Source organism: Acipenser ruthenus, chromosome 29, assembly GCF_902713425.1.
Source record: "Acipenser ruthenus chromosome 29, fAciRut3.2 maternal haplotype, whole genome shotgun sequence".
NCBI classification, from domain to species: Eukaryota; Metazoa; Chordata; class Actinopteri; order Acipenseriformes; family Acipenseridae; genus Acipenser; species Acipenser ruthenus.
The window spans coordinates 19149259-19176108 of record NC_081217.1 but is presented as its reverse complement, the minus strand read 5'-3'; the positions used below and the strand labels follow the sequence as shown (position 1 = coordinate 19176108).

The 26850-nt window shown below is 41.8% G+C and overlaps 1 protein-coding gene across 5 annotated transcripts in view; it reads right to left on the bottom strand.

The window, feature by feature from the left end:
* The window catches only part of LOC117430723 (plasma membrane calcium-transporting ATPase 1-like), a 49211-nt gene that overhangs the window by 20632 nt on the left and 1729 nt on the right, over nt 1-26850 (bottom strand). For all 5 annotated transcript variants that reach the window (XM_059003716.1, XM_059003717.1, XM_059003715.1 and 2 more), the window contains exons 2-3: nt 5338-5943; nt 590-787 (exon numbers count right to left, since the gene is read on the bottom strand). In XM_059003716.1, the coding sequence (XP_058859699.1) occupies nt 590-787; nt 5338-5533 (394 nt within the window). In that variant the 5' untranslated portion in view covers nt 5534-5943. The remainder of the gene's footprint in view (nt 1-589; nt 788-5337; nt 5944-26850) is intronic.

Here is a 26850-nt window from a genome sequence, read left to right as displayed (position 1 = left end):
TTTTTATAGTATTGAGACAATTGACAACGGAAATTGTATCACGATTCAGAAATTTCACAATGAAAAAGAGGAAAAAAACAACCTCTTACAAACAGTTCTTTACTACGGAGCTCTGCTTCCTCCTCTCAGCTTGAGATCATCCATAATGCACTGTGCACCAACACTGCCTCAGTTGATTAGCGTTTCCGCTGGGTCCTAGTGAAGACTCTATACTGACTGGTGATTATATTATAAAATTACTGAGAAATAAATGTTTTAGTACTGTTGCAATGTGAGGGGGGGCATTTCCCCGTCGTTGAAAAACTGAAGGGGACGTGCCCCCTCATGTAAATTATGCCTTGGACACCAGGGAACTAATCATGCAACTTTAAAAAAACAAAACTTCCTGCCAACTTTTTTGGGGACATCTAAAGCAACAATCCTACTGTTCGGATATTGCAGAGTGAACGATCCATGTGGTGACAGTTGCTTAGCAATGTCCCTGCCAACAAGTTGCTTCATAAGTTGCAAGAAAAATTGCCCTGAAAGCTGCCTTTCATGAGCTTTAAAAGGAAGTTAAAAATCAGCGAGACTCCACTGAGGCACTCACGCTCGCTGTTTCCCCCTGGAGGGTGGTAGAAAGACAGCCCCAGAGAGATGATGGCTGCCACTTCCAGGATGATGAGGGTCACGTCCTGCAGCGCCTCCCACACTAACTGCAGGAAGGTCTTGGCTTTCTTCGGAGGGATGAAGTTCTGGCCAAACTCCAGGTGCCTCTTCTCCAGGTCCACAGGGTTACCGGAGAGGCCTGCGGAGGGACACAATTCCATTAAGGACAGGTCTGAAATGAGGGTCCATACTCATTAAGAAAGGAAAGTACATTTTATATTACTTCCTGTATTTATTTCCCCCCCAAAGCACACTTCTTCTATGTATTATTTCCTCATTCAACCCTTCTTTCTGTTTGCATTTGCTGAACTGGTTTCAGAAGCGATAACAGGAGATTTAAAACCTCTTACATCCATCTGACAGTGCAGCTCTATGGAAGGAACTCAATGCATCTTGCTGCTTTATTTAATATATGTTCAGGGACTGTTCTTTGGCGAACAAAATAACAAAAAAACACAAGATCCTCCCCCCAACTGACCCCTATGTGAAGGCACCCCGACAGGTGGCTATGGCAGCCACACATGCTAAATCTGTCACAAATAGACATGACCTCCAATGACCCTGACGTCCCTAAACCCCCAGCACGCTTGCCCTAACACTGCAGTCAGACTGTAAGCATACATTCATTTTAAATTCAGTTTCTTATAAAGCTTTCTGCAGTTTTTTTTATTTTTACTTCTTTCTCTGTATATTTGCAGGTTCAGTTTGTTTATCAGAAGCACTGTACATCACAGGCTCTACAGAAAATAGAGACAAAACTGTTGCAGATTTTACTCAACCTGTGCAGCACTTAGGCAGGCCTTCACGGTTCATTATTATAAAAATATCCACTGGGGGTGGCTTTCGGCTTTGTGTTTTATTGCCCACTGTCAGCCCCTTTAAACTGATATTTTTCTCTTAACTAAAAAATGTTTCTCTTACTAAAAATAATTAATGATGTGGCTAATCTGCCTTTTTGGTTTATTGGGGGGTGAAATCAGAGGCCACTATTGACCACTCAGCAATAGCGAGGCAGTTTTTGGTCAACAGCACACATTTTTTGGTCAATAGACCCTACTTTAGTCACCTGAGCCAAAGCGTTTAATACTATTATAAACAAGCAGCTCAGTTAATGCACAGTATAAATTCAGATTTTCCACCCATCAGTCCATTTATAACGTTACCTAATCCAAGGTGACAGAAATGTCTATTTGTTTATTTGATGTCATTTGATAAGATTGTTCGTCTGCTTGTATCAAAACGTCAAAATGCTAGGAGTGATCATTCAATTAAACAGACAATGCAGGATCTATGAAGTTGAAAAGCAGGACAGGCTTACAGGAGTGCAAAACCTGGGGAACAGCGGATATAAATCAATAGGCACACAAAAGCCATCTGGTCTAACATACTGCCACACAAGTGGGCGAGAAGTGTGGGAACAATTCAAGGAGATTCCAGCTTTCAGAAGCAAAACAGCAACTCACACCCCCCCCCCCAGTTTCTCATGCAGACTTGTCAACAACATGGTTGCTCAGGCGCTGAAGTTTAATAAAGCACACAGCAGGCGCTCTCTGATCATTGATACCATGACGTCATGGAGGAGCTGAGTGGCAAAGTGCCATTAGGACTGTTGGTGTCTCAGATACAAACAAGCTCGGCTGTGCTCAAAAGTCACCGAGACTTTGTAATGTCAGAATTACGTCAGAATTACATGCTACCTCTGCCTGGGGTATGCTCAGATGTTAGAAGCTCTGAAGGGTGGGGTCTGATCAGTCCTGCATTACCTCGTTGTTTGTTTGAATAAATAACTAAAAAGCTTCATCTTAATAGCCTGTGGCCCAATACCCACCCAGCATGGAGTGGGAAATATCCACTGGCCGGGTAAAAACAAAGTTCTGCCTTTTGTAACAGTTCAATTAAATATTACAAGGGTTTGCTCAACCCCAAAGAGCACTTGGAATCTCAGTGCACCACATTCACTGGGTGCTTTCCTAGAAAGCTTCTCAAATCTACACTGAACCGATAAAGCTGCTCAAAATCAGAGATCCAAGCCGGGGATGGAAAGACTGGGCTCACAACGCCGCTGCTCACAAGGGGCCAATCAGAGAACCCCTCTCTGTTTGGCAGCTGCTGGTGGGATGACTTTAATCTGCAGCAATCCTATTTGACAAACCGGAGAGTCGGAGTTAATTTATTAAAAGCACAGCCTTATTTGCTTTGACTCCATCTGAACAGACGCGCGTTTACTTTTAAATACTCCTTAAAAAAGAGGGGCACTCGCATACAAACTGCACAGTTGTGACAGTGCATGAGACGTGTGAACAGAATGGGTAGGCTAAAACACATTTCACATGGACTGATTTTTTTGTTGTAATAAATAAACTCCAGCTTGGAACTACCTAAAAAAAAAAAAAAAAAAAGTCCACCTTAAAAGACACACCCACCGATGGAGGAATCCCTCTTCCCATCATGCTCTCTGTCCTAATTGCCACAGCGGCCCAGCTGGAGCGCAGCCAAGTCTCTGTATTTCCCTCAGTCAGCTAGCCAGTCGTGCATCACTGCTGCTACCATGTGGGCTAAAAAAAGGCCACCTTCCCTTCCTCACATGCCACTCCACTAAAACAGAACAACTCCAGCCCTGCAGCGAGAGGAGCCACAGCAGCACCTCCACACACGAGCGCATTGCTTATGGCTTGAGTAGAGCACAATATGAGAAGACAACAGCTCTAAATCACAGCACCAGCATTTTAGTCATTACAGCATTTTTTTCTCGTGCAATAGCTTTAGAACATGCAGGGACTATAGAAGCAAGCCAGACCTTGTGCCCAGGTGTTTCCATGCAGACTCAGTGATATTGACTCTTGTTTTTTTTAAATTTGAAATGGCTTAAGTGCTACTAGAGTTTAACCCTGTAGGGTTTACTTACATTTGTTTTCAAAATGTATTGCAAGTTTATTGCAAAACAACAAGGGCGGTTAAGAGTGAATTGTGCAATCCTGCATCACACACAGTGTTATCTCTCATTGTTATCCCACAATTACCACCCTTATAAAAGTTTACTACTGTATTTAAGCATGGCATTTCTCCAGTTTTCCCATGGTTGTACTATGCATTTACCATAATTCACCCTGGTTTGCCATATTTATTAACATGCTTTACCATACCTTGCTATTCTTTATTATGCTTTACCACTGTGCTTTATTACACTTTCTACACTTTTACTGTGAGAAACACAAGGGCACCCAGGGATCTTCCTCCCCCAGTACCAGCTCTACAGTGTCTGTTCTGCAGCAAATTCAAACCAATTACTCGGCTTTAACCCCAGTGCCACTGCCTCAATCATCTTAAGAGATTAACCTGCCATCTCAGCCATGCCAGGGCCACGCTCTTCCAACCCTATACACAGTGAACTGCACTGAACAACACTGTGCTGCACCCCACAGATCCATGACAACTGGGTGTTATACTTGTCTGCGTTTGGTAGCTGTAGTTGCACAGGGTTTCATAGTGCTGCCATGCAAGCACTGCCCCTTAAATATGGTGTGTACTGCAACCAACGCAAGTAAAAGACAGTATGAAATGCAATGGGTCCTACTCTGTTGATCTCTGCAAGCAGAGGCTTGTAACTCAGACCAACTCGCTGCGTGAACTCTTCCGGGCGCTTTGAACACATTTTTTCTATCATCATGAGATTATCTTACACTGTTTTCCGTTTAAAAAATAAAAATCAAATAACAGAACCACAGCAACTAAATGTAGTGTTTTTAAAAAAGCATGTTTATTTTTTTTTTTATATATATATACTGTATATAAAAGTTGCTATATCCTCTAGAAATTTGTTTTAAGGGTCCTCATATTTATAACATTGTGTCTACTAAATTGACATTCCTCCTGTAGGATACATAACACATCCTCTTCTAGATCATGCTATTTTGCATGATCTAGTGCAGTGATCTCTGTGACTCCCCTGGGGGATTATGGAGAGCCGTGAACTTCAATCGGTTTGCTATTTTATTGCCCTGACCAGTAGTTTTAAAGAGTTTATTTGCAGAAGACACTGAGGCTTAAACCAAGGATAGTCGTGCTGGGAGAAGGCAGGCAATATTAGCTCCTACCGGACTACAGGACAGCAGAACTACTGAGTTACCGAGTACTCGGCCAACTGCAGCTCACTGTACGAGGGCAAATGTATTGCACCAAGTGTGACCAATGCAGCCGTTAAGCAACTGGAATGGAATGCTTCACCAGAAAAAACAACTTAAAACCATGCTGCAATTCATTTGCTTACATGAGAAAAAATTGCCAGCAACAAACAGTTGCTTCCAAAAGTTGTTTCATGGCCTTTATGTATAATTTCTGATCTGCGGTTCATCAGGGAGAATGTTTAGATCTCATCACATGAATGCAGGGTAGCTAGCCAATTTTTTATAATTTTTTTTCCTACAGGCATCTGACACAAATAAGCCTTTGTTAAGCATGATGGTTTTGCAAAGGAGAAGAAAACAATACCAGTGCACATGCATGATCTGTCCTGACTAGAGGAGGATCTCTTACAAAACACAGGATAAAAATCACTAGATCCGATCTGTGGATTAATTTAGATCTGCTGTCTTTCCTCTTTTCTTGCCTTTACAGAAGCGTTTGACAAATACATTTGGGATACCAGTAGAAAAGCATGACAAAACCCTGTGTGTGTGTGCAGAGTCTTACCTTCAATGGGCGAGGTCTTCAGCTTGCGGCAGATGCCCTGTACGTCGTCAAATCTGTCCCTGATATTGGCGACTGCCTCGCCGCTCCGCAGTTCCATCAATCCACGCAGGTCAGCAACCGAGCAGCCAAACTCGCCTTCATGGTTACCCTCGGCAACTGAGTTCCCAGGGGGGTGGTCCACCGTGTTGTTTGCCATTCTTACTCGAATGTTGGGATTGTCTTCTGTTTGTTTTTACGTTTTTTCTTTTTTTTTAAACCCGTTTTTTTAAAAGATCAATATAATAGTATTCAGAATGTTCAAATAAACAAACAGTTTTGTTTTTATGATACAAACGTTATTTCTTTCTTCTTACTCCACCTCCTCCTACCCCAAAATGTTCAAAACTTCAGGCAACAGGAAGTATGCCTAGTCCCTGCCCTTCGCAAGGAATTCTGGGAATTTCTTGAGCTTTTTCCCTCACGGATACAGACACAAACATCAACTGAGCCAGGCTTCTCCAGACAGAGGTGTAACCAAGAACAGCATGTTACCACAGCATCTGTGGCCCCGAACAAGGACAAGTAGGCATTTTCTCAAAGGGGCGGGACTTCCCTGGATACAGGCAACTGCAATAAGAAGAGAAAAGTGTCAGTCAGTTTGTTCAGAGGCCCAGGGTTTACTGAATTTAATTGCACAAGATCTAAAGATTTGATTCAAACCTTATTTTACTAAACGAATGCTATTTGCAAAATAATCAATTCCTTCAACTCCACAAATGATAAACAACTCCCAAAGACTGCAAAAAGAATGCATTACTTTATATGGCAAAAGCTTGTGTTTATACATAACATTTAAAAAAAAAAATTATAAACTCTGTGCTAAAAGTCTTGCACGCTGCAATAAGCAGACAAACTTCTAAAATACCTTCAAAGAGACGTCACAATTATACCACCTTGTAAGTATGTTTCCCACTAGAATACAACAAGTCAGGATGTTGAATAAACAAGACTGTACAGCAATGCATGCTCCAGAGGGGTGGAACATTAGCCAGCAGGTCAGAGCAGGCTAGAACTTCTCTTGAAAATTCCAAAGTGGGACAAAGGCAGGTTGTGATCCACAAAATGGAGGAGCAGCCAGCACAGAGATAGCGCTGTATGCAGACAGACAGACCAGGACAGCGGTCAGCAGGCAGTGGGTCAGGATCTAAGGGAATGGGCAGTCACTGTATCCAGCGGCAGGGCTACACGAGGCCAATAAAGAAACAGCTTGTTGAACTGGTGTGTTTCTCTATTGCAGGTGCTCACTCACTTCAACTAGGGAGTCAGATTGGAAAAAAGTTAGGAGTAGGCTGGCCAGAAGCATTTTACTCTGCACATTAAGCAATACACCGTAATGTTAGTATATTGAACAAGACACATTTTATCATATGAATAGTACTTTAATAATAGAACAGTGTGAACATTTAACAGATAATTACAAACATTTTAAAATGTATGTGACATAATAGTATAACTGTTATAATACACGGTAATGAAGTTACTGACAAAAAAAAATGCACACAAACTTTCATCACACAATATGTGAGTGCGCCACTTAAAACAAATAAACTTCTGTTTCTATTCCATCGCGGACTCAAAAAGAAAAGTGTGAATAAGTTAGAAACAAACAGATTCGTCCCATGGAAAAGGATAACAGCAGCATATGGGAAATCAATGGAATCATGTTTCTATGGTTTGGTTAATTTCCCCAAATTATCAAACTGTTGATCTCCTTTGTATCGTATACTTTTTAATGAATCTTAAACAAAAAAATGGAGGACTGCAAGATCGCACAAGAGTTGCACAAGCATGTTGGTAGGAAGAGATGAGCGCCTCTACTTTTGAGCTTATAACTGCTGAGCCCTCTGGATACACATTTCCAAAAGCTCTTGGTTTGGTTTCAAAATGCCTTGTCACATTGTATCCCTTAACTACGGACACACATCCATTGCACAATAAACACAGTTCGGTACAAAATAAAGAAGTATTCCTTGGTACGATTTTCACTCTTCTTAATAACCAGAGTAGAGAGAGCCATGTTTATATCACTTTCAAAATAAGACAGAAAAAAAGAGTCGCGCCGAGTGGCTTAGTGACTGGAAAGGGGTGGTGTGATGCGCGCGCTGCTTTGCCGGACGCAAAAATAAGACACACGCTTTAATCAGCAATTGATTTACGAGGTTACAGTTTTTGCTTTTTCTTCAAGTTTTTTTTCCATATTTATTTTACTTCTTTTTTTTTTTATATAATCTTTGCTGACTGTTGGCGGTCCCAGACGTTTAACCGCCTTGCTGTACACAGTAAAAGCTGCCAAATGACCGAGGCACCTCGAATAAGCAAAACGTCCCTTTGATGACCAGTTTCACTGTTTGGTATTCTGCAGATTATCTATGTCCTTCTAAAACGTATCCTGATAGCATGTTGATATTTACAGCACTGAAACAGAACGGACAGGCCTCTCAGACTCCACTAAATGGACAGCTATCAATAACAGGGACAAAACAGTAAAATAGCAAAGAGTGTATGGAGTATTGCATTACAGGAAAGGGATTACACCCACAGATACACATACTACCCACCAACGTGACAGGAAGTCTTTAATGCTGTACTTCCATCTCTGGATCTAATGGGAGGATGGGTGCACTCCTTCCTCTTTTTTTTCTCTACAGGGATCCCTCAATGGAATTATGACATTAAGATGACATTAAGGCACATGGGAGAAAGCTGTTGCACTAATCAGTTGCATTTTAAAAGGCTTGGTTTCTATTCCTAAAGGACTATGGCAGTTAGGGTACTGGTTTCACTTCACTGGTTGTAGGGGACGATCCAGTCTCGAATGGCCTTAGATCGGATTTGTATCCCCCTCTAGAGGCACCCTGTGTGTGCCAGAACATGACGGGCTTCCTGTCTGCAGGGCAGTGTAGCGACAGCATGCTAAAATACAACCTCCCCCAGGATTACAACATGTGGCTCCAACACTCATCCTCAGTCTAATTGGATACAGCAGTTCAACAACCACTCAGTCACTAACTAACTCTTATCTCTCCCCCCTCTCCCTTTGAAACAACCAGTAACTATATTTATATATGCTGAGCTATGTTCTTGGATGCGAACAGCTATTCCCACCCCCCTCTTCCCAGAAGGCTGCAGTCTGATCCCAGCAGCTGGGTCTGCTATCCTGTTATGAAATAGCCTGGCACGACGATCTTTCTGCAAATCCGACCCATGAAACTCCGAGAGACAGACTGGTAGGGGCTGCAGGCAGGCGCTCGCATTAGTAACTGGACCTTAGACAACAGGCCAACGCAATTCTCTTGACATGTCAATGGCCTGCTCTATCTAAAAAGCAATCCTTGACCTCTTTAAATCTACACTCTGATTCTCCACTGCCCATTATCAGGTGGTGTGGAAAATGCCCCATTCATTACAGTTAAATATCCCATTTAAAAAGGAATAACATTAAATCAAGTGCAATTACAAAAATGTGTGAATACAGCATAGCAAAGGCAATTTAATAAACCATGTCTGGTCATGTCACCACAGTGGAACAATTCCCCTACAGGCTCACAAGTGTTGACAGGTCACAACAGGTTTCAGTTTATGGAAAACACAAAAATCGGCATTGGAAGCTGGATATAGTTGCACACTGGCGCAGGCATGGTCCCGCGATCAATAACCAGTGTTTATTGGTGAGCAATATAAAAAAGTCTGATAATGTTATCAGTGTGGTACCGTTGTAGCTGTGCACCACTGCACCCAAAATAGAGAAACAAACTACTGTCAACTAGCCGTTTTCAAAACCTTTCTTTCTTTGTGTATTTCTTTCTTTAGAAATGCGTAGCTTCTGTGAGTTCACGAAACACCATCACAAAAAATGTCTTTGTATAGGTTCAGACCATCCCTGTTTCTTTATAGCTAGAAAAGTCTGTGCTGTTTCTGTTGTTTTTGTCTTTTTTCATTAAGCAAACCAAGGATTTGTGTTCCTTCCTGTTGTCCTCGGGCGCTTGCATCAGCAAACCAAATAAAAGAGCCCCTTGTGGAGAAAATGAAATTGGTAATTTATTTGATTTCAATGTCTGTTTGGCCTGGCTGATATCCTGGCACCGTGTTTCATGAAAGAGGTTTAGTTTTCCTTTGTTGCAACTCCCAGAAGCAACAACGACAAATCACAAACAGATTTAGATCAATGAGATGCAATTAGGCACATAGAAAGGGTTTAAATGATTAACAAATTATTTATTTCAGGATGTTTCGGATAAAAGCCTTCCTTCAGCTGTGTAAAACCCATCAAGCAAAAACTGGCAACCTTGTTTATGGTTTATTTGACCAAAAATGTAACAAAATACAGAATCACCTATCAAACATAATAAAGTAAATGAACCAATAGTTCAACAGTTTCCAAAAAGCTAACATGAATGACCTACAATGTGTAGTTTTAGAAGAAATTAAATTAGTGTACAATGCAGAAGAATAAAGGAAAATAAATGGATAAACTCAATACTCGATGCCTGAAGGTTCAGATAGAAAGGTTGTTACATCATCATCTACTGTATGTAGTAAATGACATCACAAGCAGATTTAAATATAAATAAAGGATTGTAGTTAGCATGGCATCAAAATCCAAGAACTACCTCCAATTGTTTGTTTTGGAGATACCAGGACCACCAATCCAAACAAGGAGGGCAGAACAGGTCCAGTAACCGTTTAGGCAAGAACACTTCGAGATGGTTGGTATGTAGTTGCCCTTGATACCCAAAAGCAAATTCTAGTACATACTAAATTCACAGGGAAGCTTGGTAAACCAGTTAAAAAAAAAACAAGCATGGCAATAAAAACTAAAAGATCAGATTCATAAGGAATATTTAACTCCCAGCTGTTGTTGATGAGCACAGGAAAGGCCTGACCCGGATATAGTGTTCTGTGCGAGGCTGGCTCAGCCCTGGGAGTTTCCTAGCTGTGGTACTCTGTTCTGAAGGGCAGGGCTACTAGTAGCAGCTCTCTCTCTCGCTCTCTCTCTCAAAGATCATCATTTTTCCTGGTCATGGGAGTTCACTTCACTGTACTGCACTGCGTCACAATGCTCCGGTCACCACTCCTGGCTGTGTCTATGAAGAGCAACTAATGCATCTCAAGTGGATTCGAGAATACAGTCCACAAGTGCTCACAATAAAACCTGGAGAGGCTCACACCACTGCTATGGAGTGGGAGTTCTTCAGTGTTGAATGCTGTGCACTCAGTGGATTTTTCCTCCTGTCTCCGTGCATTAAAACCAGCATGTATCCTCTGATCAGACAGCCCTATACTAGCCCAGCACCACGTACCCTTTTAACCCCCGCGCGCGCGCGCGGTCAATTACCAAGACTGGCAGGCGCCAGCCTTTCTCAACCCTACTGATGATATTCAATAAACCGAGGGAAACAAACTCACTGCCTACAACACAGCGTTATTAACCCTTACTCAAGTATCTACTGTCGCCTCCACCGTGCAATATAGACACTACTGCGACAGTCAAACCCATTGGTCTCAACGACACAAAAAACACATCAAGGGAATAACAAAGTGGCTTTCAACGTACTGCTTATGCAGGCTGCTGGCTGCAGGGCTCATTTTATTTGTAGTCAGTTGATGTGGTGTGGTCTTACTGTACTGCATTTTTCAGGGGCTCCTCACAGCGCCCCTGCAGCGTTGGGAGTTGGTAAAGGGTAACGGAGCAGTGCAGAGCATAGGGGACCCCTGCTTATTCAACACGCAATACGAAGGCCATGCGGTTTCTCCCACTGGGGAGCTTCAAAGGTGTGCTGCCAGACGCACTTTTAATTAATAAATAATTGACATGCCAATTAAATTGAGCTGCTAGTCTCTCCATCATCGCTCAGATCACGCTGGGGGACGAAGGAGATCTCGGAGCACATTAACCCCAGCAAGAAGAAACCTCAGTAAGAGGAACACTCTTGGAATCGTACAGAGCAACAATCATGCAAAAAAAATAAAAAATACTGCTGTAAGAAAAATCAAGACAAAGTATGAAGGAGTGGCTCTGCTTACAATGTAATGAAGTCTCTAGACACTTCATCCCCATAGCAGCAATAACAAACTGACTCTCTGCCTGCCTGCAGTTTTATTTGTTTGTTTCGGGCTGCGTCCTGCTGCATCCATCCATCCATCCATCATGGGTCAAGGGAAGGCAAATGAGAAAAAAATAATAAAAGCGAGAAATAGTTCTGGGTATTGATAAGTTAATGTTTAAGAAAGTGTGTGTGACTGCGGCAGCAGCGCTGTGATGATGGAGCAGAAAGCTGATGGATTACCAAGCTGCAGAACTCAGAGCTCTGCAACCACACCTGCCCTGAATACTAAAGGGGAGACTGCAGCCATACAGCACTACTCCCCACCCCACCTACTTTCTCCCTGTGTGCCCGCCCACACACACACACACACACACACACCTCACTCTCTATCCCTGAACCACTCTGCTGCAACAAAAACAGCAAGAGCAGATTGGAACTACACTGCAATGCATTTCTGTGAACCGATACGGGATTCCTGTACAGTACAAATAGAAGAAAATCTGAAGCTATAAAACTGCCCTATAGACAATCCACAGAGTGTGTCTATATGCATCGCTGCAGGGTTGTTGACTGGCTGTTCGCTCTTATTCATTTCTCAACATCTGTTGTACCCACTATATGATTTTAGATTTAAATGTGTCCCTATGGCACTGCCAAGCAAGTATGTCCAGTATGAGTCACCTTCACCACAGCAGAGAATGCCATTCATCTCTCTGCAACAAACACAAGCACACTTGAGCCAGGAAGAAACAAAAGAGGGTGTGAAAACGGTATGTTGTATAACATCTGCTGTATAAATATACCTTCTTTCCTGGATACAGTATTATTAGAGGCAATGGGTTTGAGTAGCTTGTGATTAGAAAGAGTGCTGGGTGGCAGTGTGGAAGACAGTGGGGCTCAAGTAGCTCAGGAGTCCAGAATAGGAGATGATCTTTGTTTTACGAGTTACACAACGCTGTTTGAACCTGGGTATTTCAGAATGAGATTCCACCAGTATGTCTAACTGGAAGGTCGTACCCTCTCACTGAACAGACCGACTGAAAGCTGAGCTGGGAAACAGGAGTTCAGAGCAACATAATGTCAGAAGTAATTACAGGCAATGTGGGAACTGAACAAGAAGCAACAACATTTTTTTTTTTTTTTTTTAATGATTTTCAAATTGCATTACAGTATTGATAAATGTACCGGGACATACGGCAGACTCTGCTATTAGTGTGGGTCAAGATTTGGTGGAGGGCCTTCACAGCATACAGTATTTTATTTTATTAAATCTCCTGTTTTCCAGCTTTGACAGCTCGCAAGTTCGCAAGCTATGAAGTGCCCTTGCCTTAAATCTCTCCTCCGATACTTAGGGCAAAGAGAAGACCTTTAAGCTGAATTATTTTGAGACAAATAGATCCTTCAAAATCATCCAGTTTTTCCAGATGGAACAACCCTTCACTGTTCAACACAAAATGGCTTTTGAATCTTGTCGAGAGATCCTTGGAAAGTCAACCTTGCCTCGAGGCGCGGTTATTTATAACTTGCATAATCATTTCTGCACAGCCACAATCAAACCAACTGAAAGAAAAGCTCTTTTTACATAAAGGAAGCAAGGTGGCACTGCTAGAAGCCTGGGTTCAAATCAGGCTCAGGCGTTTTGTGGACACCCTTGCCAAAATAAAACAGCGAATCAAAACTGGTTGTCTCTGCATGAGAGAGACTCAACGACTGAGCTCTGGTGATGTAATGAGATCTACATTTTTGAGCGCCAGCGCTATTGAAGGCCACCCTCAGAAAGGTTAAAGGTTAATTATTTTACTAATTAACGAACCCCTTCATCTCCAGTCATCTTACTAAATGATCTTATTCAATATTTAGCCTTCACATTCCCTTAATTGACAATCAGCTTCCACATTGGGTCCGATGAATCCCAGTCCAAGTGCTGGGATTGTCTACTGGCCCCAGACACGTTTTTTCAAGGTTCTCTACTCCAGTGCTTATTACTTCCCCTGATTTTCCATGTGTAGCACAAAGCGAAAGATAAAACAAAATCTTCCACACAATGCTATCTGGAAACCAGCCAAGACAGACAGGGGCAAATTCTATAAAGCGATTTCAATGAAGTACAAAACATTATTAAAAGCTCTTCACTGAAAAAGCGCTGCACAATCAGCAGGTTTAAAAGGCCAGTCTAATCTATCTAAAATTGATCAAAATACGAAACAATGTCACACAGATAAGACTTTGGCAAAGATGCATTTCAATAACGTACACTGGAATAGCCTACAATCCAATTAGCATAAATAAAAATAAATAAAAAAAACATGCAAATGAGCCACTGCTATTGCAGTGCAAGTCCCTGTTCCTGACTGATAAAACACACACAAAAAAAAATAGGAGCAGTGGATGTCATGACTAACATGGGATTACCTTCCCCCACCCCATAATGTTTTTGTTATATTCTGCAGAAATACCTAGATCCCTTTCCAACGCCTCGTCATGTTGAATCTCTTCTTTATAAAGGTATACTTGATAAATAGTCAGCAAAAATAGTACCAACCAATCCTCTGCAACACCCAGAACAGAAAGAGTTCATGACAGGACTTGCTAATCACCTGGTTGGCTTAATTCACAGGTGTGGAGAAACCTATTAAACTTCCCAGGCATTTATCGACTAGTTAACTCTCTCTTGGAAGACTGTGTTGCAAATCGACTACCAGTGTATGACGAGAATCTGTGGAATTCAAGCCTAGGCAAGTTATGCTAGATTTATTTATGGGAAAACTTTGTTACCCAACATTTCATCTGCCTTTTTATTAATGAACAGTAGGGCAGCCTACTGAAGGGGCATTTCCAATTCTTTAATTAGAATTCCCAGCAGTATCTCCAACTGCTACTGCTGAGGGTTGGAGGAGTGTGGCTATTTATAAACTGGTAAAGAAATCTATTAGGAATGGGGTTATCCCTGCTCTGGCAACTCCGGTAGCCTGAATATAGACATTCACTCCTCCCCCCACCCCACTCACCATCCTGTTTCTCAATTCGGCAACAGTGGTGCCTGGTAGGGGGCTCCTGAGTGGCGCATCCAGTAAAGGCGCTCCGCGCAGGATGTGCCCTATAGCCTGGAGATCGCAGGTTCGAATCCAGGCTATGTCACAGCTGACCGTGACCGGGAGTTCCTAGCACAATTGGCTGAGCGCTGCCCGGGTAGGGAGGGCTTAGGTCAGCAGGGGAATCCACGGCTCACCGCGCATCAGCGACCCCTGTGGCGCCTGGTTAGAGAAAGAAAGCGCTGGGATGCAGGGTGGACGCTAGTGATTTTGAGTACTAGGTGAATTTATTTAAGTACGGGACAAATCTGGTACGGAACATTTTCCATAAGGCAGTCTTTCTGGATAATTCACTCTGGAACTAACCAAGCCAAACAGTGTCTTTTTTTCATGTGCCTGAGAACACATTTGCTTCAGCATGGTGTGAACTAGGTCTCTCTAGCAGTGGAGGAAACTCTAACATTTCCACCCCATCAGAAATAGTGCTTGTCTGTGTGCCCAGTCACACAGCGCCACTCCCAAGGGGGTGCGTGGGCCCAAGTTCCATTTATAACTTGAAATGATTCCTTGCTGTCAGCCGCTAAACGAGAGGCTGAGCGAGGCAGAGAATGAAAGGCTGGCTTCACTGTGAAAAAGCTTTCCATTACCACCATGCCACCAAAGGGGAAGAAAAACAACGGCAGCTTATAATTAACTTAAAGCAGCTCTGCAGCTCCACTAACACAGAAGTACATATAAAGGGCAGCGCTCAGCTCTCTCCAGTTGAAGGGAATTTTGTTTAACCCACAACGTCTCAGAACAGCCACTGTGTAGAGAGATAGGGAGGGATTACCCGGCACAGTAGTAATTCACCTCTAAACAGTCTTCAGAAAAAAATATGTCTGTAGTTTTCAATTAATTCTAACACCTTTATAATGAAAGCAGAGTAATGGATCTTTTATTCTTCTTAGGGGCTGAAGGATTTTAATTAGGTACACAAGACAAGCGAGAATTACAAGAGACAGCCCATGGTAAAATAACTATTTTTTCTGCAAGGGGATCCATTTATAAGTGATCTGTATTTCTTACTGGCTTTTGTGTATTAAGAAAGACCCATCGCCTCACAATGAAATCCTGGGCTTGACATGAGTCTGATATTGAAGGCTTAATGTGTAAAACACGCATTTTCATGCTATAGCACAATATTTTGTCATTTTAAGGAGGCAGTGTGTTCCAGTGGTTAAAGTCCAATGCTTATAACCAGAAGGTCACCAGTTCAAATCCCACCTCTGCCACTGACTGACTCACTGTGTGTGATCCTGAGCAAGTCACTTAACCTCCTTGTGCTCCATCCTGCAGATGAGATGTTAAATCAATGGCCTATTGTAAGTGACTCTGCATATAATGCACAGTTCACAGCCTACCTCTGTAAAGCGCTTTGTGATGGTGGTCCACTATGAAAGGCGCTATATAAAAATCATTTTACTATGCTTTTCCCCTTGTCTTTGCATGTACTACAGTTTACCCTATGCTTTTACACTGTGCAGATGCTTTTACTATAGTAAACTTTTATAAGGGCAAAACTGCTAGCAATGACCACAATGGACTGTCTAAAAGTGGTCTTTATAAACTGATATCCTGGTGATTTAACATGGAGAAAAATCACTGCACTGTAGTAGTCACTTTATAGATAGATGCTCTTAATGTAAGACGTTTAAGACAGTTTGACTGTATAGGGAATATTATAGCGTAGTTCACATCAATAAAAACAACAACACTCAACAAAACATCATACATTCAATCTGGGATAGGAAACATTCACACTTTGATAATTCTTAGACCCTACCCATTAAAACACATGCAAGTCATTGTTCTAGGATTACCTGATACCTTTGGGTTATTTATCTGATGCACCAGCATATCCTAAAAGTACCTCATTTAAAGAAGCCAGTAACTGGCAGTGATGGTTTGAGGGTGGCATATATGAGTAAACACACATTGAGTCAGCTTTTAAAAAAAAAAAAAAAAAATTCAGAATTGGCACACTTATTCCATTTGGCAAATGACTCATCAACAGGCCATCACACATACAGCCGGCCCCTCCTCCTCCTCCCTCCCCCTCTATCTCGACCCCCCAGGGACATTAATGGAAGGTCTGGGATCATAGCAGCATGCACTATGTGATTATTTTCTGATTACTTGTATTGGCTTTATTGCATTCCGCCTGGTTGTTGCAGGATGTATGTACACACAGGCAGCCCCCTTGGGCGTGCACATTTTATTAATTTAGTGGTGGGAGGGTCGACTCAAGCATGCATTCATCATTCATCATTAATCTGTGCAAAATGGAGCCCTTCAGATGCAGGCGTCTCCGGAAGACTGATAACATTGTCCTATAGCTGCCAGGCTCTGAACTGAAGAGCTGGATAGAAGTGCTCTCTTTCAACAACAAAATAAGGATAAATAACCCTACTGTTTATGAAACCTAAGTCTGCAAGTCTACATTTAGGGTAAAACATTTAAAACTGCTACAAGCATTTTCAATGAAAAAGTGGCACATTCATATTTTACTTTTGTATGCATTTCATATTTTACCAAGATTTCCAATAGGATTGACGTTGCTTCCCTGGGCTTTACTATGCCATGCTTCTAGCGAAGCTTTACTGCTGAATAGTTTGCAGTGCTTTTACGAGGACGTAGAAAACTCACTCCACTGCAGAAACACCAGTTCATTCGTTGAATGCTAATCTAGCCTAGCCTTGCCTGGAAAAGATAACAGACTGTGCTCCCATCACCCTGCCCAGTCCCAGTTAGCATCGCTTTATCAGTGGACTCCGAGTGCAGAATCACTAGATACACAGGTATTTAAAACCCCAGGGAGCCTGGATCTCTTTAGCAACAGGTCTGTTAAATCCCCCAGTCTGGAACTGAACACCACCCAACTGCTTAACAAAAACCTCAAGAGCAGGAACTACCTGGTATTATTAAACAAACTCAAGAAAAGGTTTCACTGGCTCGTACATTCTACCTATCTAACAGAGAGACAGTTGTGTTTGTTTGTTTTCAAGAAAGAAAGACTTCAGGAACAAACGCTCTTTTCTTGGGGCTGCTGTTGATCCCTAGATTGCCTCTCTCACTCGATTTCCATTTGCATTATGCCCTGTTTTTGCTGTTTCACTGCTAAAAGCTTCTTACTGGATCTATGACTCATATGCGTGTGTGTGTGTGTGTGTGTGTGTGTAACCCGACATGATGTGAAAAGGCTAGAAAACGTTTTTAACTAATGCAGTTAAAGCTTAGTGAATAGGGCCCACAACTGGTTTATAAACCTTTCTCCTGCAGGTGTCTAATTTTAACTCAAGAATATATAGAGAGCAAATAGCAGAAGGAATGCTGGATATTTTTACATTAATCCACAAGACTGTATTTAAGTCAGGGTTTTATATTTGGTTGCTGTAGTTTTACTGCCTTTGGCTGCTTTATACAGGTGAGCACAGAAACCTCACTGTTCTGAACACAGTGTAACGTCTGTGTAGAGAAACTACACAACCTGGCTTGAAATGCCATTATTCAACATACAAAGCTATGGTACAGCAACAGCAGCTGCTGTTTCAGTATTGACTATAGGGCTGTATCACCTATACTGCTTTCCCTGGGTTACTGAAGCTATTAGTATTGGTTCTAAAGAATCCCTACTTTCCACCATACTGGTTGCTAAGCTGCACCTCGCACAGAAATTCTATGATCACGCTTCAATAGTACATAAAAGTCTCTATGTAGCCATATCTGGGTCTATCGTCTCTATTAATGGTTTATTGTACACAGTGCTGTATTTATATTGCTGTGCAACCCAAATGATCTTCCCTGGCAATGAAATGGCTTTGCATTAAGAGGCAAGGGTAGCACAAAGGCAGCTACAATATTATCAGCCATCTGTAGAATAGTACCATAGTGGTAATAATTTCATATCTTCACATACCAGTGTTATGTTAAACAAAAAAACAAAAAAAGTCAAGTCAGATGCACTTCAACATTCTTATAGCCTATCCTCACTCACAAATGACAGACTTTCCTAGTATATATATATATATATATATATATATATATATATATATATATATATATATATATACATAATAAATAAATAAATAAATAAATAAATAAATTACTGCTGTCCAGGGCAATGCCAGAGCAATACGTTAAAATGAAAAAGAAAAACATATCTATTTATGTGAAATAAAATGCTCTCTCACAAAAGGAGATAAATATAGCATAAATATATATATAGCATTTGAATACAAAAACTAGTAACTTTACTAAAATTAGCTATAGCAGCGAGTTTTTATAGACACTGCTCACTTCCTCATCCCTCTCTGTCCACAACAAACAAGGCAGCCTATCTCCGCCTTTGTTTCCTCTACTCCCGCTTCAATTCCGGAAGCATCTGGCCGGCTCACTGCACACTGGGATATGTCTAGGATCAAGTGGCGTTTGCGTTCAAACAACCAAGACCTTTTCTTTCGTCATTTACAGTTTAATAAATGTGGTATATTAGCTACTCACTTCAAGCTTGTATCACGATACATCGTAAAGTATCGAGATTCATCAATCCACGATGAATCGTCTCACACCTACCCAATGGTATAAACCACTACACGACAGTGTCCGGTCAGTACCGGTGCAATATTTGATATTGTTTCTCCATCCTGGCTGTGTGACTATTTGTACACAGAGCTGGAATATGCTCTCTCTGCTGGACAGGGAAGGGCAGTAGAAGACATTCAGACGCTTCCCGATTGGCCATGTGCCTGGAGGCTAAAATAGAACCCTATATTCACCAGGCATCTCCTGCACAACAAGTACCAGGAACTGGGGGGGTCAGAGCTGGATATTACTGATATCACACCCCAAACAGGGTAGGGAAAAACTACATCACAAAAGAGGTACTGATTCCACACAGGGGACAGAAACAACTGGAACTTATATCAGAACCAGAGGGGGGTTTAGGAAGAGGGTTGTGAGGGGGCAGCAGAAAATCAATTCTGACATTGCACTGGACAGCAGTAAGACTCCCATTGGAGTGCAGTTTGAGCCATTAAGTACAGTCGGTTTTAGATTAATAGTACACTATGGCAAAGATTAATATTTCAGTTTCCACTTTTCTTATTTCGTTTGAGTGCACACCTATTTAAACACAGGCACATCAGCGGTCACCATTGTTCTCTGAGATATTGGGGACAGGTGCTCAGATGTGCATAAACAGGACCTTGTTTACACAGCACATGTAGGCTATTGAACAGCTTTACATACTGTACATGTAAGCAAAATGCAGCTGTCTGGTTATTCTTTAATGTCTGCCCATATTTTAAGTCTGCTCCCCCCTTCTTGTCTCCATTGACTTTCATGTAGCTCAAGCGAGCATGGAGTAACAAACTCACGATTCCCATGAACAATCATCCTGGGAAACATAATCTGTTCAGTCCCGTCCCAATGGACCGCTTCACTTTTATAGTCGTAGACAGTGAACATATGCATACTGAAGTTCTCAGCATCAAACTTGCTGGCTCTCAGATCCTCAACACCCATACCAAGCTATGTCAAGCACTGAGTTCTCTCTACTATACCGAGTTTGCTAGCTTTCTGCTACAATGTGCTGATTTCTCCGTTACACTGCAATGTATTATCCCCAGTCCCGGCACAGAATTGTATACGCTGTGTGGTTCCCTGGTACCACTTAACGCTGTATTGAACTGTCACAATGTCAGTTTATTACAGATGAAACAGCAAAGACCCTTGATAGGGCAGCATGGCTGGATCGATAACTGGTGACCTCTAGAAGGCTTTGACCTTGTGAAATATCAATTTAGCCATGACGTCGCCCCCCCCGTCACTGCTGATTTGCCATGTCTGGCAATGGGGTCATTTGCTGGTATTCCACCTCATATAAAAGGAGAAGGGACATTAACTTAACCTGAGGGAGGGGAGGGGGCTAATGTGGCCTTTTGATCCCAGCCACCTAACCTTCAAGCCAACTTCAATTGGCAACCGGTCCACAAACAGCAGCATATCGCGATTCAGAAATATAAAATGATATACGCTGTATAGCACAAGAGAATGACCAGACACGTTTAAGAGTTGACAATGTGGCTACAATTACCAGCATATTACAACAACATTAGTCAAATAGGGGAAAACCCAGGTCCTTAAAAGGGATACTATATATACTAATTTCTTTCTATTTATTTTACTTCGTCCTTTGTTTCTGCTCCCCCACAAACCCTGCTACAGAATGCAACATATTGTACCCAACAGAAGTGCTTCCCTCAGCTCTTACCCGTTTGTTTAGTGCAGTGCTTTTCAAGTACCCCCAACAATTTTGTTGCAACCAGTTACTTTTTTTCTGTATTGAGTCTGGTGCAGGGCTGAACTGTACGGCTCACTGAACTCCCTAGTATAGATGGAGCATCCTATTGAATGGCTTTAATGGAGATAGCAAGCACAGTCAAAATGCAAATACACCGACGTTGCCTTTAAACATGACGCATGGTTAATGAGCATAAACTCACTGAAGTTCCGTTGTCCTGCAGTCTCTTTTTATATCTCCATTTCAAAATGTCTTTGCTGCCCCTCAGTCAGCTATTTTGTTTTAGTAAACTAAACTTACTGCATGCTATATTCTTTCTTTTTCTATTAGACATACACACGCACACATTTATTTTCTGCATGGCTCTTTAAGAACATAAGAAAGTTTACATCTTGCTCGTTTGGTTGTTAGTAGCTTATTGATCCCAGAATCTCATGAAGCAGCTTCTTGATGGATCCCAGTGTGTCAGCTTCAACAACATTACTGGGGAGTTGGTTCCATACCCTCACAATTCTCTGTGTAAAAAAGTGCCTCCTATTTTCTGTTCTGAATGCCCCTTTATCTACTCTCCATTTGTGACACCTGGTCCTTGTTTCTTTTTTCAGGTCAAAAAAGTCCACTGGGTCGACATTGTCTATACCTTTTAGGATTTTGAATGCTTGAATCAGATCACCGCGTAGTCTTCTTTGTTCAAGACTGAATAGATTCAATTATTTTAGCCTGTCTGCATACGACATGCCTTTTAAACTCCCTGGTCATCGGTAAGGCTCTTTTAACCAAAATGTTTAGACAGCTCTGCACTAGAACACTCAGAGTCTGTAACATTGTCCTACATGCACTGGAAAATGGGTTCAAGTGCACTGTCAAACAAATTCTACATTTAGCTGCAGGTGACTCTGCTGTTAAGCCAAGCCCCTCCCTGTCGCAGTCAGACGGTGATCTCTGCAGGGGGAGGGGGGGAATAACTAGGTTTATTTTAGGTTGTGCTTTTGCTATCGGCCAGTGCTTTATATTACGAAGATTAGACCTGCCGTTAATTACTACATATCAAGACAGGAGCTGAAAGGACGCTCAACATGCAAGTGCAGATGCTAGTGAATACACCCATATTTCTACTATAGCCACCAAACACAATTCAACTGATTAATTATTAACAATAATAACAATATTACTAGCGTCAGGAGTCAAGGGTTTTAGAAATACTGCTGCCAGGATAAAGGGCAACTCTGTTCAACCAGGGCAGCCCTGATTCGATGTGGCAGCGAGACCGCAAGATATTTCAAAAGGTTCTGCTGGCAGGAGGACTACGTGACCCATTCTCAGTGTCAGCCACCTCTTCTTCCTTCCAGTCACTGCTTTTAAGATGGTGAAACGTTGAATTGTACCATCTTGAATACAAAGAACCTGTCTAGAGAGAGCTGGCTTTCGTCAGGTCTGCTGACGACTAAAGAACAGGAATATGCATATTTCATAGACTTGTCCTGTATATAAAGACCCCCTCAATTTACTTTACTACAGAATACCATATGTGCTTAACTGCAATTCATGTCAGCCTATTTACACAGAAGTGTGCATTCCCAGTTCCAGGGTCCTGCACACTGAAGGGTTTTTACCAGTTTTGCCTAACAAGGTGCCCTGCTTGAATACACAGTGGAAATCTGCAGCAGTAAGGAGACACAAGATGGGGGAGGAGAGGTAGGTAGGTTGTTAAATCACAGAGCAAAATGGAAAACTTCTGGCTCTTATGGAAAGAAACCTGCTTACCATGAATGCAGGAAAAGACCAGGGGCAATATGCAAATCATAGCATGGTTTTAACAACACTCTTGACAAATAGAGCTAAGTTGCCTTTACCTTTCTCTTAATTCCATATCAAAATGTTAACCTCCAGCAGTTTGACTTTTTTTGTTCTTATTACAAATTTCTGAAAACGTTACGCAATGCTGAAACCCAGACAGTTCTTTATGTATACAGCCCTCTGGTATAGAAAGAGGAGCTGTCAGCTCTGTCTAATAAACTGGAGCAAGGCCACATGCAGCCTTGTTTTAAAAGAGGCCTCTGCCGTTTGAAACGTTACCCCAACCCATAAAACAACTAGGTGTTGCTGCAGAGCAAATTCCGGGGAGCACAGTGTCTCCAGATCAAAAGAACAATGTGCTGTGCTTGAGAAATGTGCTCATTTTAAAACACGCTGCTTTCAAGATCTTTCAACTGACAGGTTGCTGTTTTGTGTTCCCCAATGATGCAATCGGTTCTTTAATCTGGATATTTCAAGTCAAGCGCCTGTCACTGAGTGGGTGCACCTGCCTGTAAAAGCAATAGCGGGCCTCGGGAGGCTTTTAGTACTGTTTTAATGCACTTTGCAAAATAAGAAATACATTTGTAGGTTGTCAGAGTCCCAGTAGGCCTACTGAGAGTGCCAACTCTGTACTGATTTATCAGAACCCCTGAATGGTGCCTTGTCTTTTCCAGACTCTCTGGCCCACAGTACTCTCCCCACTGTATTAACATTCTGAGCTTATGAACAATCTTGTGAATGTACTAGTCTGCATTTCGTTTTTTCTGTTTTTAAGATCCCTAGTATTTGAGTCCTCTGTCACATACTGTATTGAATTTACTGGCTCATTACTGCTGGATCACCACACTGCACCGTATAAGATTTGTTGCCTCTCAATACTAATTTGCTGGCTCTTACATCCCCCAGTACTGGGAACCTCTACCTTCATTAAACTTGCCATGTCTCAACACTAATTGACTCTCAGATCTAGTTCTCAGTGAATTGCATTACACTCGCTGGCTTCAAAAGACAACCAATACTATACAGTACAGCGAGTGGCTCCAATAGGCTTTCTCCATTAGAATTCAAACCAGTATTACTTCGCGAGAGTACATTACAGAGCCTACTGAGTCACCAACTCCCCGCAGCAGTGAGTGTTGAATTGCAATTACATTCAGAGCCTAACGATGGCTGAAAACATGTCCTAGAGGAGAACCCACGGAGACGCCCAGTCTCTCTGCTGTGACGAGCACACAGAATACAGATTCAATGCAATGCATAATACTGTCAGGAGTATAGCTTTGCAGACAGAGCCAGCGATTATTCACATTGCATTCAGATCATTAGAGAACAGTACATCTATCACATGTTCCTTTACAGCACTAAAGATGCATACAGCAATAAAAAAAGAAAGAAAAACGTGTGTTATTGTCTGGCTGAATAGCACTCAGCCATTGAGGCAGAATACATTTGTGTATTGATAAATGATGCTATTGTTGGCTAACAAACACTGTGCTTTCATTGGTGACGCTACTACCTCCACACAGGTTTGAAACCAGTTTAAATTTGATCTCGGCGGTCTTGGACAGCAGTCCACCTCCAAAAAACCCACGCGATTTCAAGTCACTTATTTTAAATACTGCTAGGACCATTATTTTAAATTATTTTAATGCAGCACTGGGTCTCCAGAATAGAAACACAGGTACATTTGCCACCAAATTGAAAGGATTTCACCGGTTGGGATCATTCACTAACCTCTGGGTCACAAGCTAAGGATGTTAGAATTGAACCCAACATCCCCACCACAATTGGGTTTGCTTGGGAATGGTCGTAATGACAGGTGTGGGGTGTTCAGACCAGGGTTGAGGTGCACTCATCAGATCATGGAACCTGCCAGCACTGTGCCCTGGTACCTATTCCCCTTGATTCAAACCCAGTCCTACAGAATGGGATGGCTATAGTGTGAACCCATGAACGCCAAATCCTGCACTGTGCCCCGAGGACTGGGTTAAGCAGGCATCTTGCAACATTTAAATAGCCGTCCCATCCCGTCCGTCCCCCCCGAAAAATTAGCTCATGGAATAAACTGGTCCTCACCAGTGGGAGTGGGAGTTTTCAGTTCGAGTTCAGCTTGGGATATATCTAAAGCCGCTAAGGAGTGTCTCTTAATTAGAGAGCAGATGCTGGCTAAGTGAACACAGCTTACTGTGCTTGGTAACAAATTCAGTTTCTTTGCTGTAGCTAGGAAAAAGGGTGAGGTTTCCAGAGTCTAAACATCCTCCATCAAGGCAGCTTGATGATGGAAGGCTGCATTATTACAGCCATTCCAGGTTTTACAATGAGGGTTACCCAGTGCTGGCGAGTGCTACAAGAGAATCACAGCTGAGGTGTAGTCTCCTGCAGCCACTTTCCATGCCTTCTTTTTACAGAAGCAATAATAACAGTGGCTTCCTTGGTTCAATGAACTGACATATCACAGTTTCCATGCATGCTGTGGGAGTGTCACTGTTGTGTTTTATGAACAATAATATGTGCTCAGAAATAGGATTCTACCTGCATAGAGCTACTGTTACTGTCACATCATCACTCCGGTATTTATAACTGGATTCCCTGTATTTTCCGAGGGCCCGCTAACAGTTTAATAATTAATACATGTTAAATGTGCTTCAAATGTAAAAGAAATCAATTAAATTGATGGCACACAGTCAAATATAACTGCAAAATGACATCTCGATTACAAATTCTCCCATAACTTGTGCTCTTCATTAGCAAAGAAAAAAGATAGTGTTTGCTTTTCGGTTTAATTACATTCCCCAATGATAGTTTTAGTTTCATACCCAAGCTCGCTCGCTCCCACCCTCCCTCCTGAAAAAAAAACCCCTTCTGGACACCCTCTGCAACTGAACAGACATGCTCATGATAGTACCTGTCAAAGCCATAAGTCATAAATGTTATCAAAGCCAGAAGTTATAAATGTTATCTGCAAGCTGTGCTGTAGCTTAGAGAAGCAAAACAAAGATTCTGTTTTTGTTACACCGATAACATTTTACAGGAAAGACCTACAGAGCGTTTTCAATATTATTATAAGGCTACAAGATTAAATATGTAAAGAAAACGCTTTATCTAAGTGTATCTCTTTCTCTCCAGTTACATTAGACAGACGATGGGGGAGGGACAGGTAACACTGAAACAGGCCATGCCTCAGTGTTGCAAAATGGATGGCCACACCTAGCAGTGGAATTGAAGCACTTACCATAAAAACATGCCAGCCTCTCATTACAGCTGAACTATGTGTGGCAAAGAGCACCATAACCTGTACTCTTGGAATGATTAATACAGTCTGCATGAAACATCATTCTGAAAATACACTACTGCTGTTACAATTTGCTCAAAATATGACGGTTTTGTTTCTTATATTCAAACACCATTCGATACATAAATCCACCAGGACCGAGGTTTGTGATATTCGTCATTTGAATGTGAATCTGCATAATGGATTGGACAATACCCATTAACCCCTAGCCCAGCTCAAATTAACTGACAATATGTCCTTTTCGCTGTATGGCATGTATGGGGCAGCAGTGTGGCGTAATGGTTAGGGCTCTGGACTCTTGACCGGAGGGTTGTGGGTTCAATCCCCAGTGGGGGGACACTACTGTTGTACCCTTGAGCAAGGTACTTTACCTAGATTGCTCCAGTAAAAACCCACCTGTATAAATGGGTAATTGTATGTAAAAATAATGTGATATCTGTATAATGTGAAATAATGTGATATCTTGTAACAATTGTAAGTCGCCCTGGATAAGGGCGTCTGCTAAGAAATAAATAAATGTATGTTTTTTTTCTTCTGTAACAGTCATTGGTACCGTTTAGCACAGTCTTGGTACATTTTCATATCAAATAATAATAAAAAAAAAAATATTCATATCATATATGTTGAACTGGGAAGCTGCGTCTACCTAAAACACTATACTAATGGCTTAGTTCATACACAGTGCCCAGAGGGGAGACTGGCTGAAAGATTCAGTCTCCTGGTCACCTTTACCCCACAAAGGAAGTCTTTCATCACCCAAATGCATCTAACAGGTATTGCAATACAGGCTAACCAGATAACCACTAGTTTGAGAATATTAAAAAATTATTTAAAAAAATTAACATTATAGCTTATATAAATGCTAAAAATCTGTTGCATGAGATTTCTGTTTAAGTCTTTTGGTTTAGACAAACAGACAGATCTAATAATTGTCATTATATGCAGCTGGTTTGTCTTCAATAA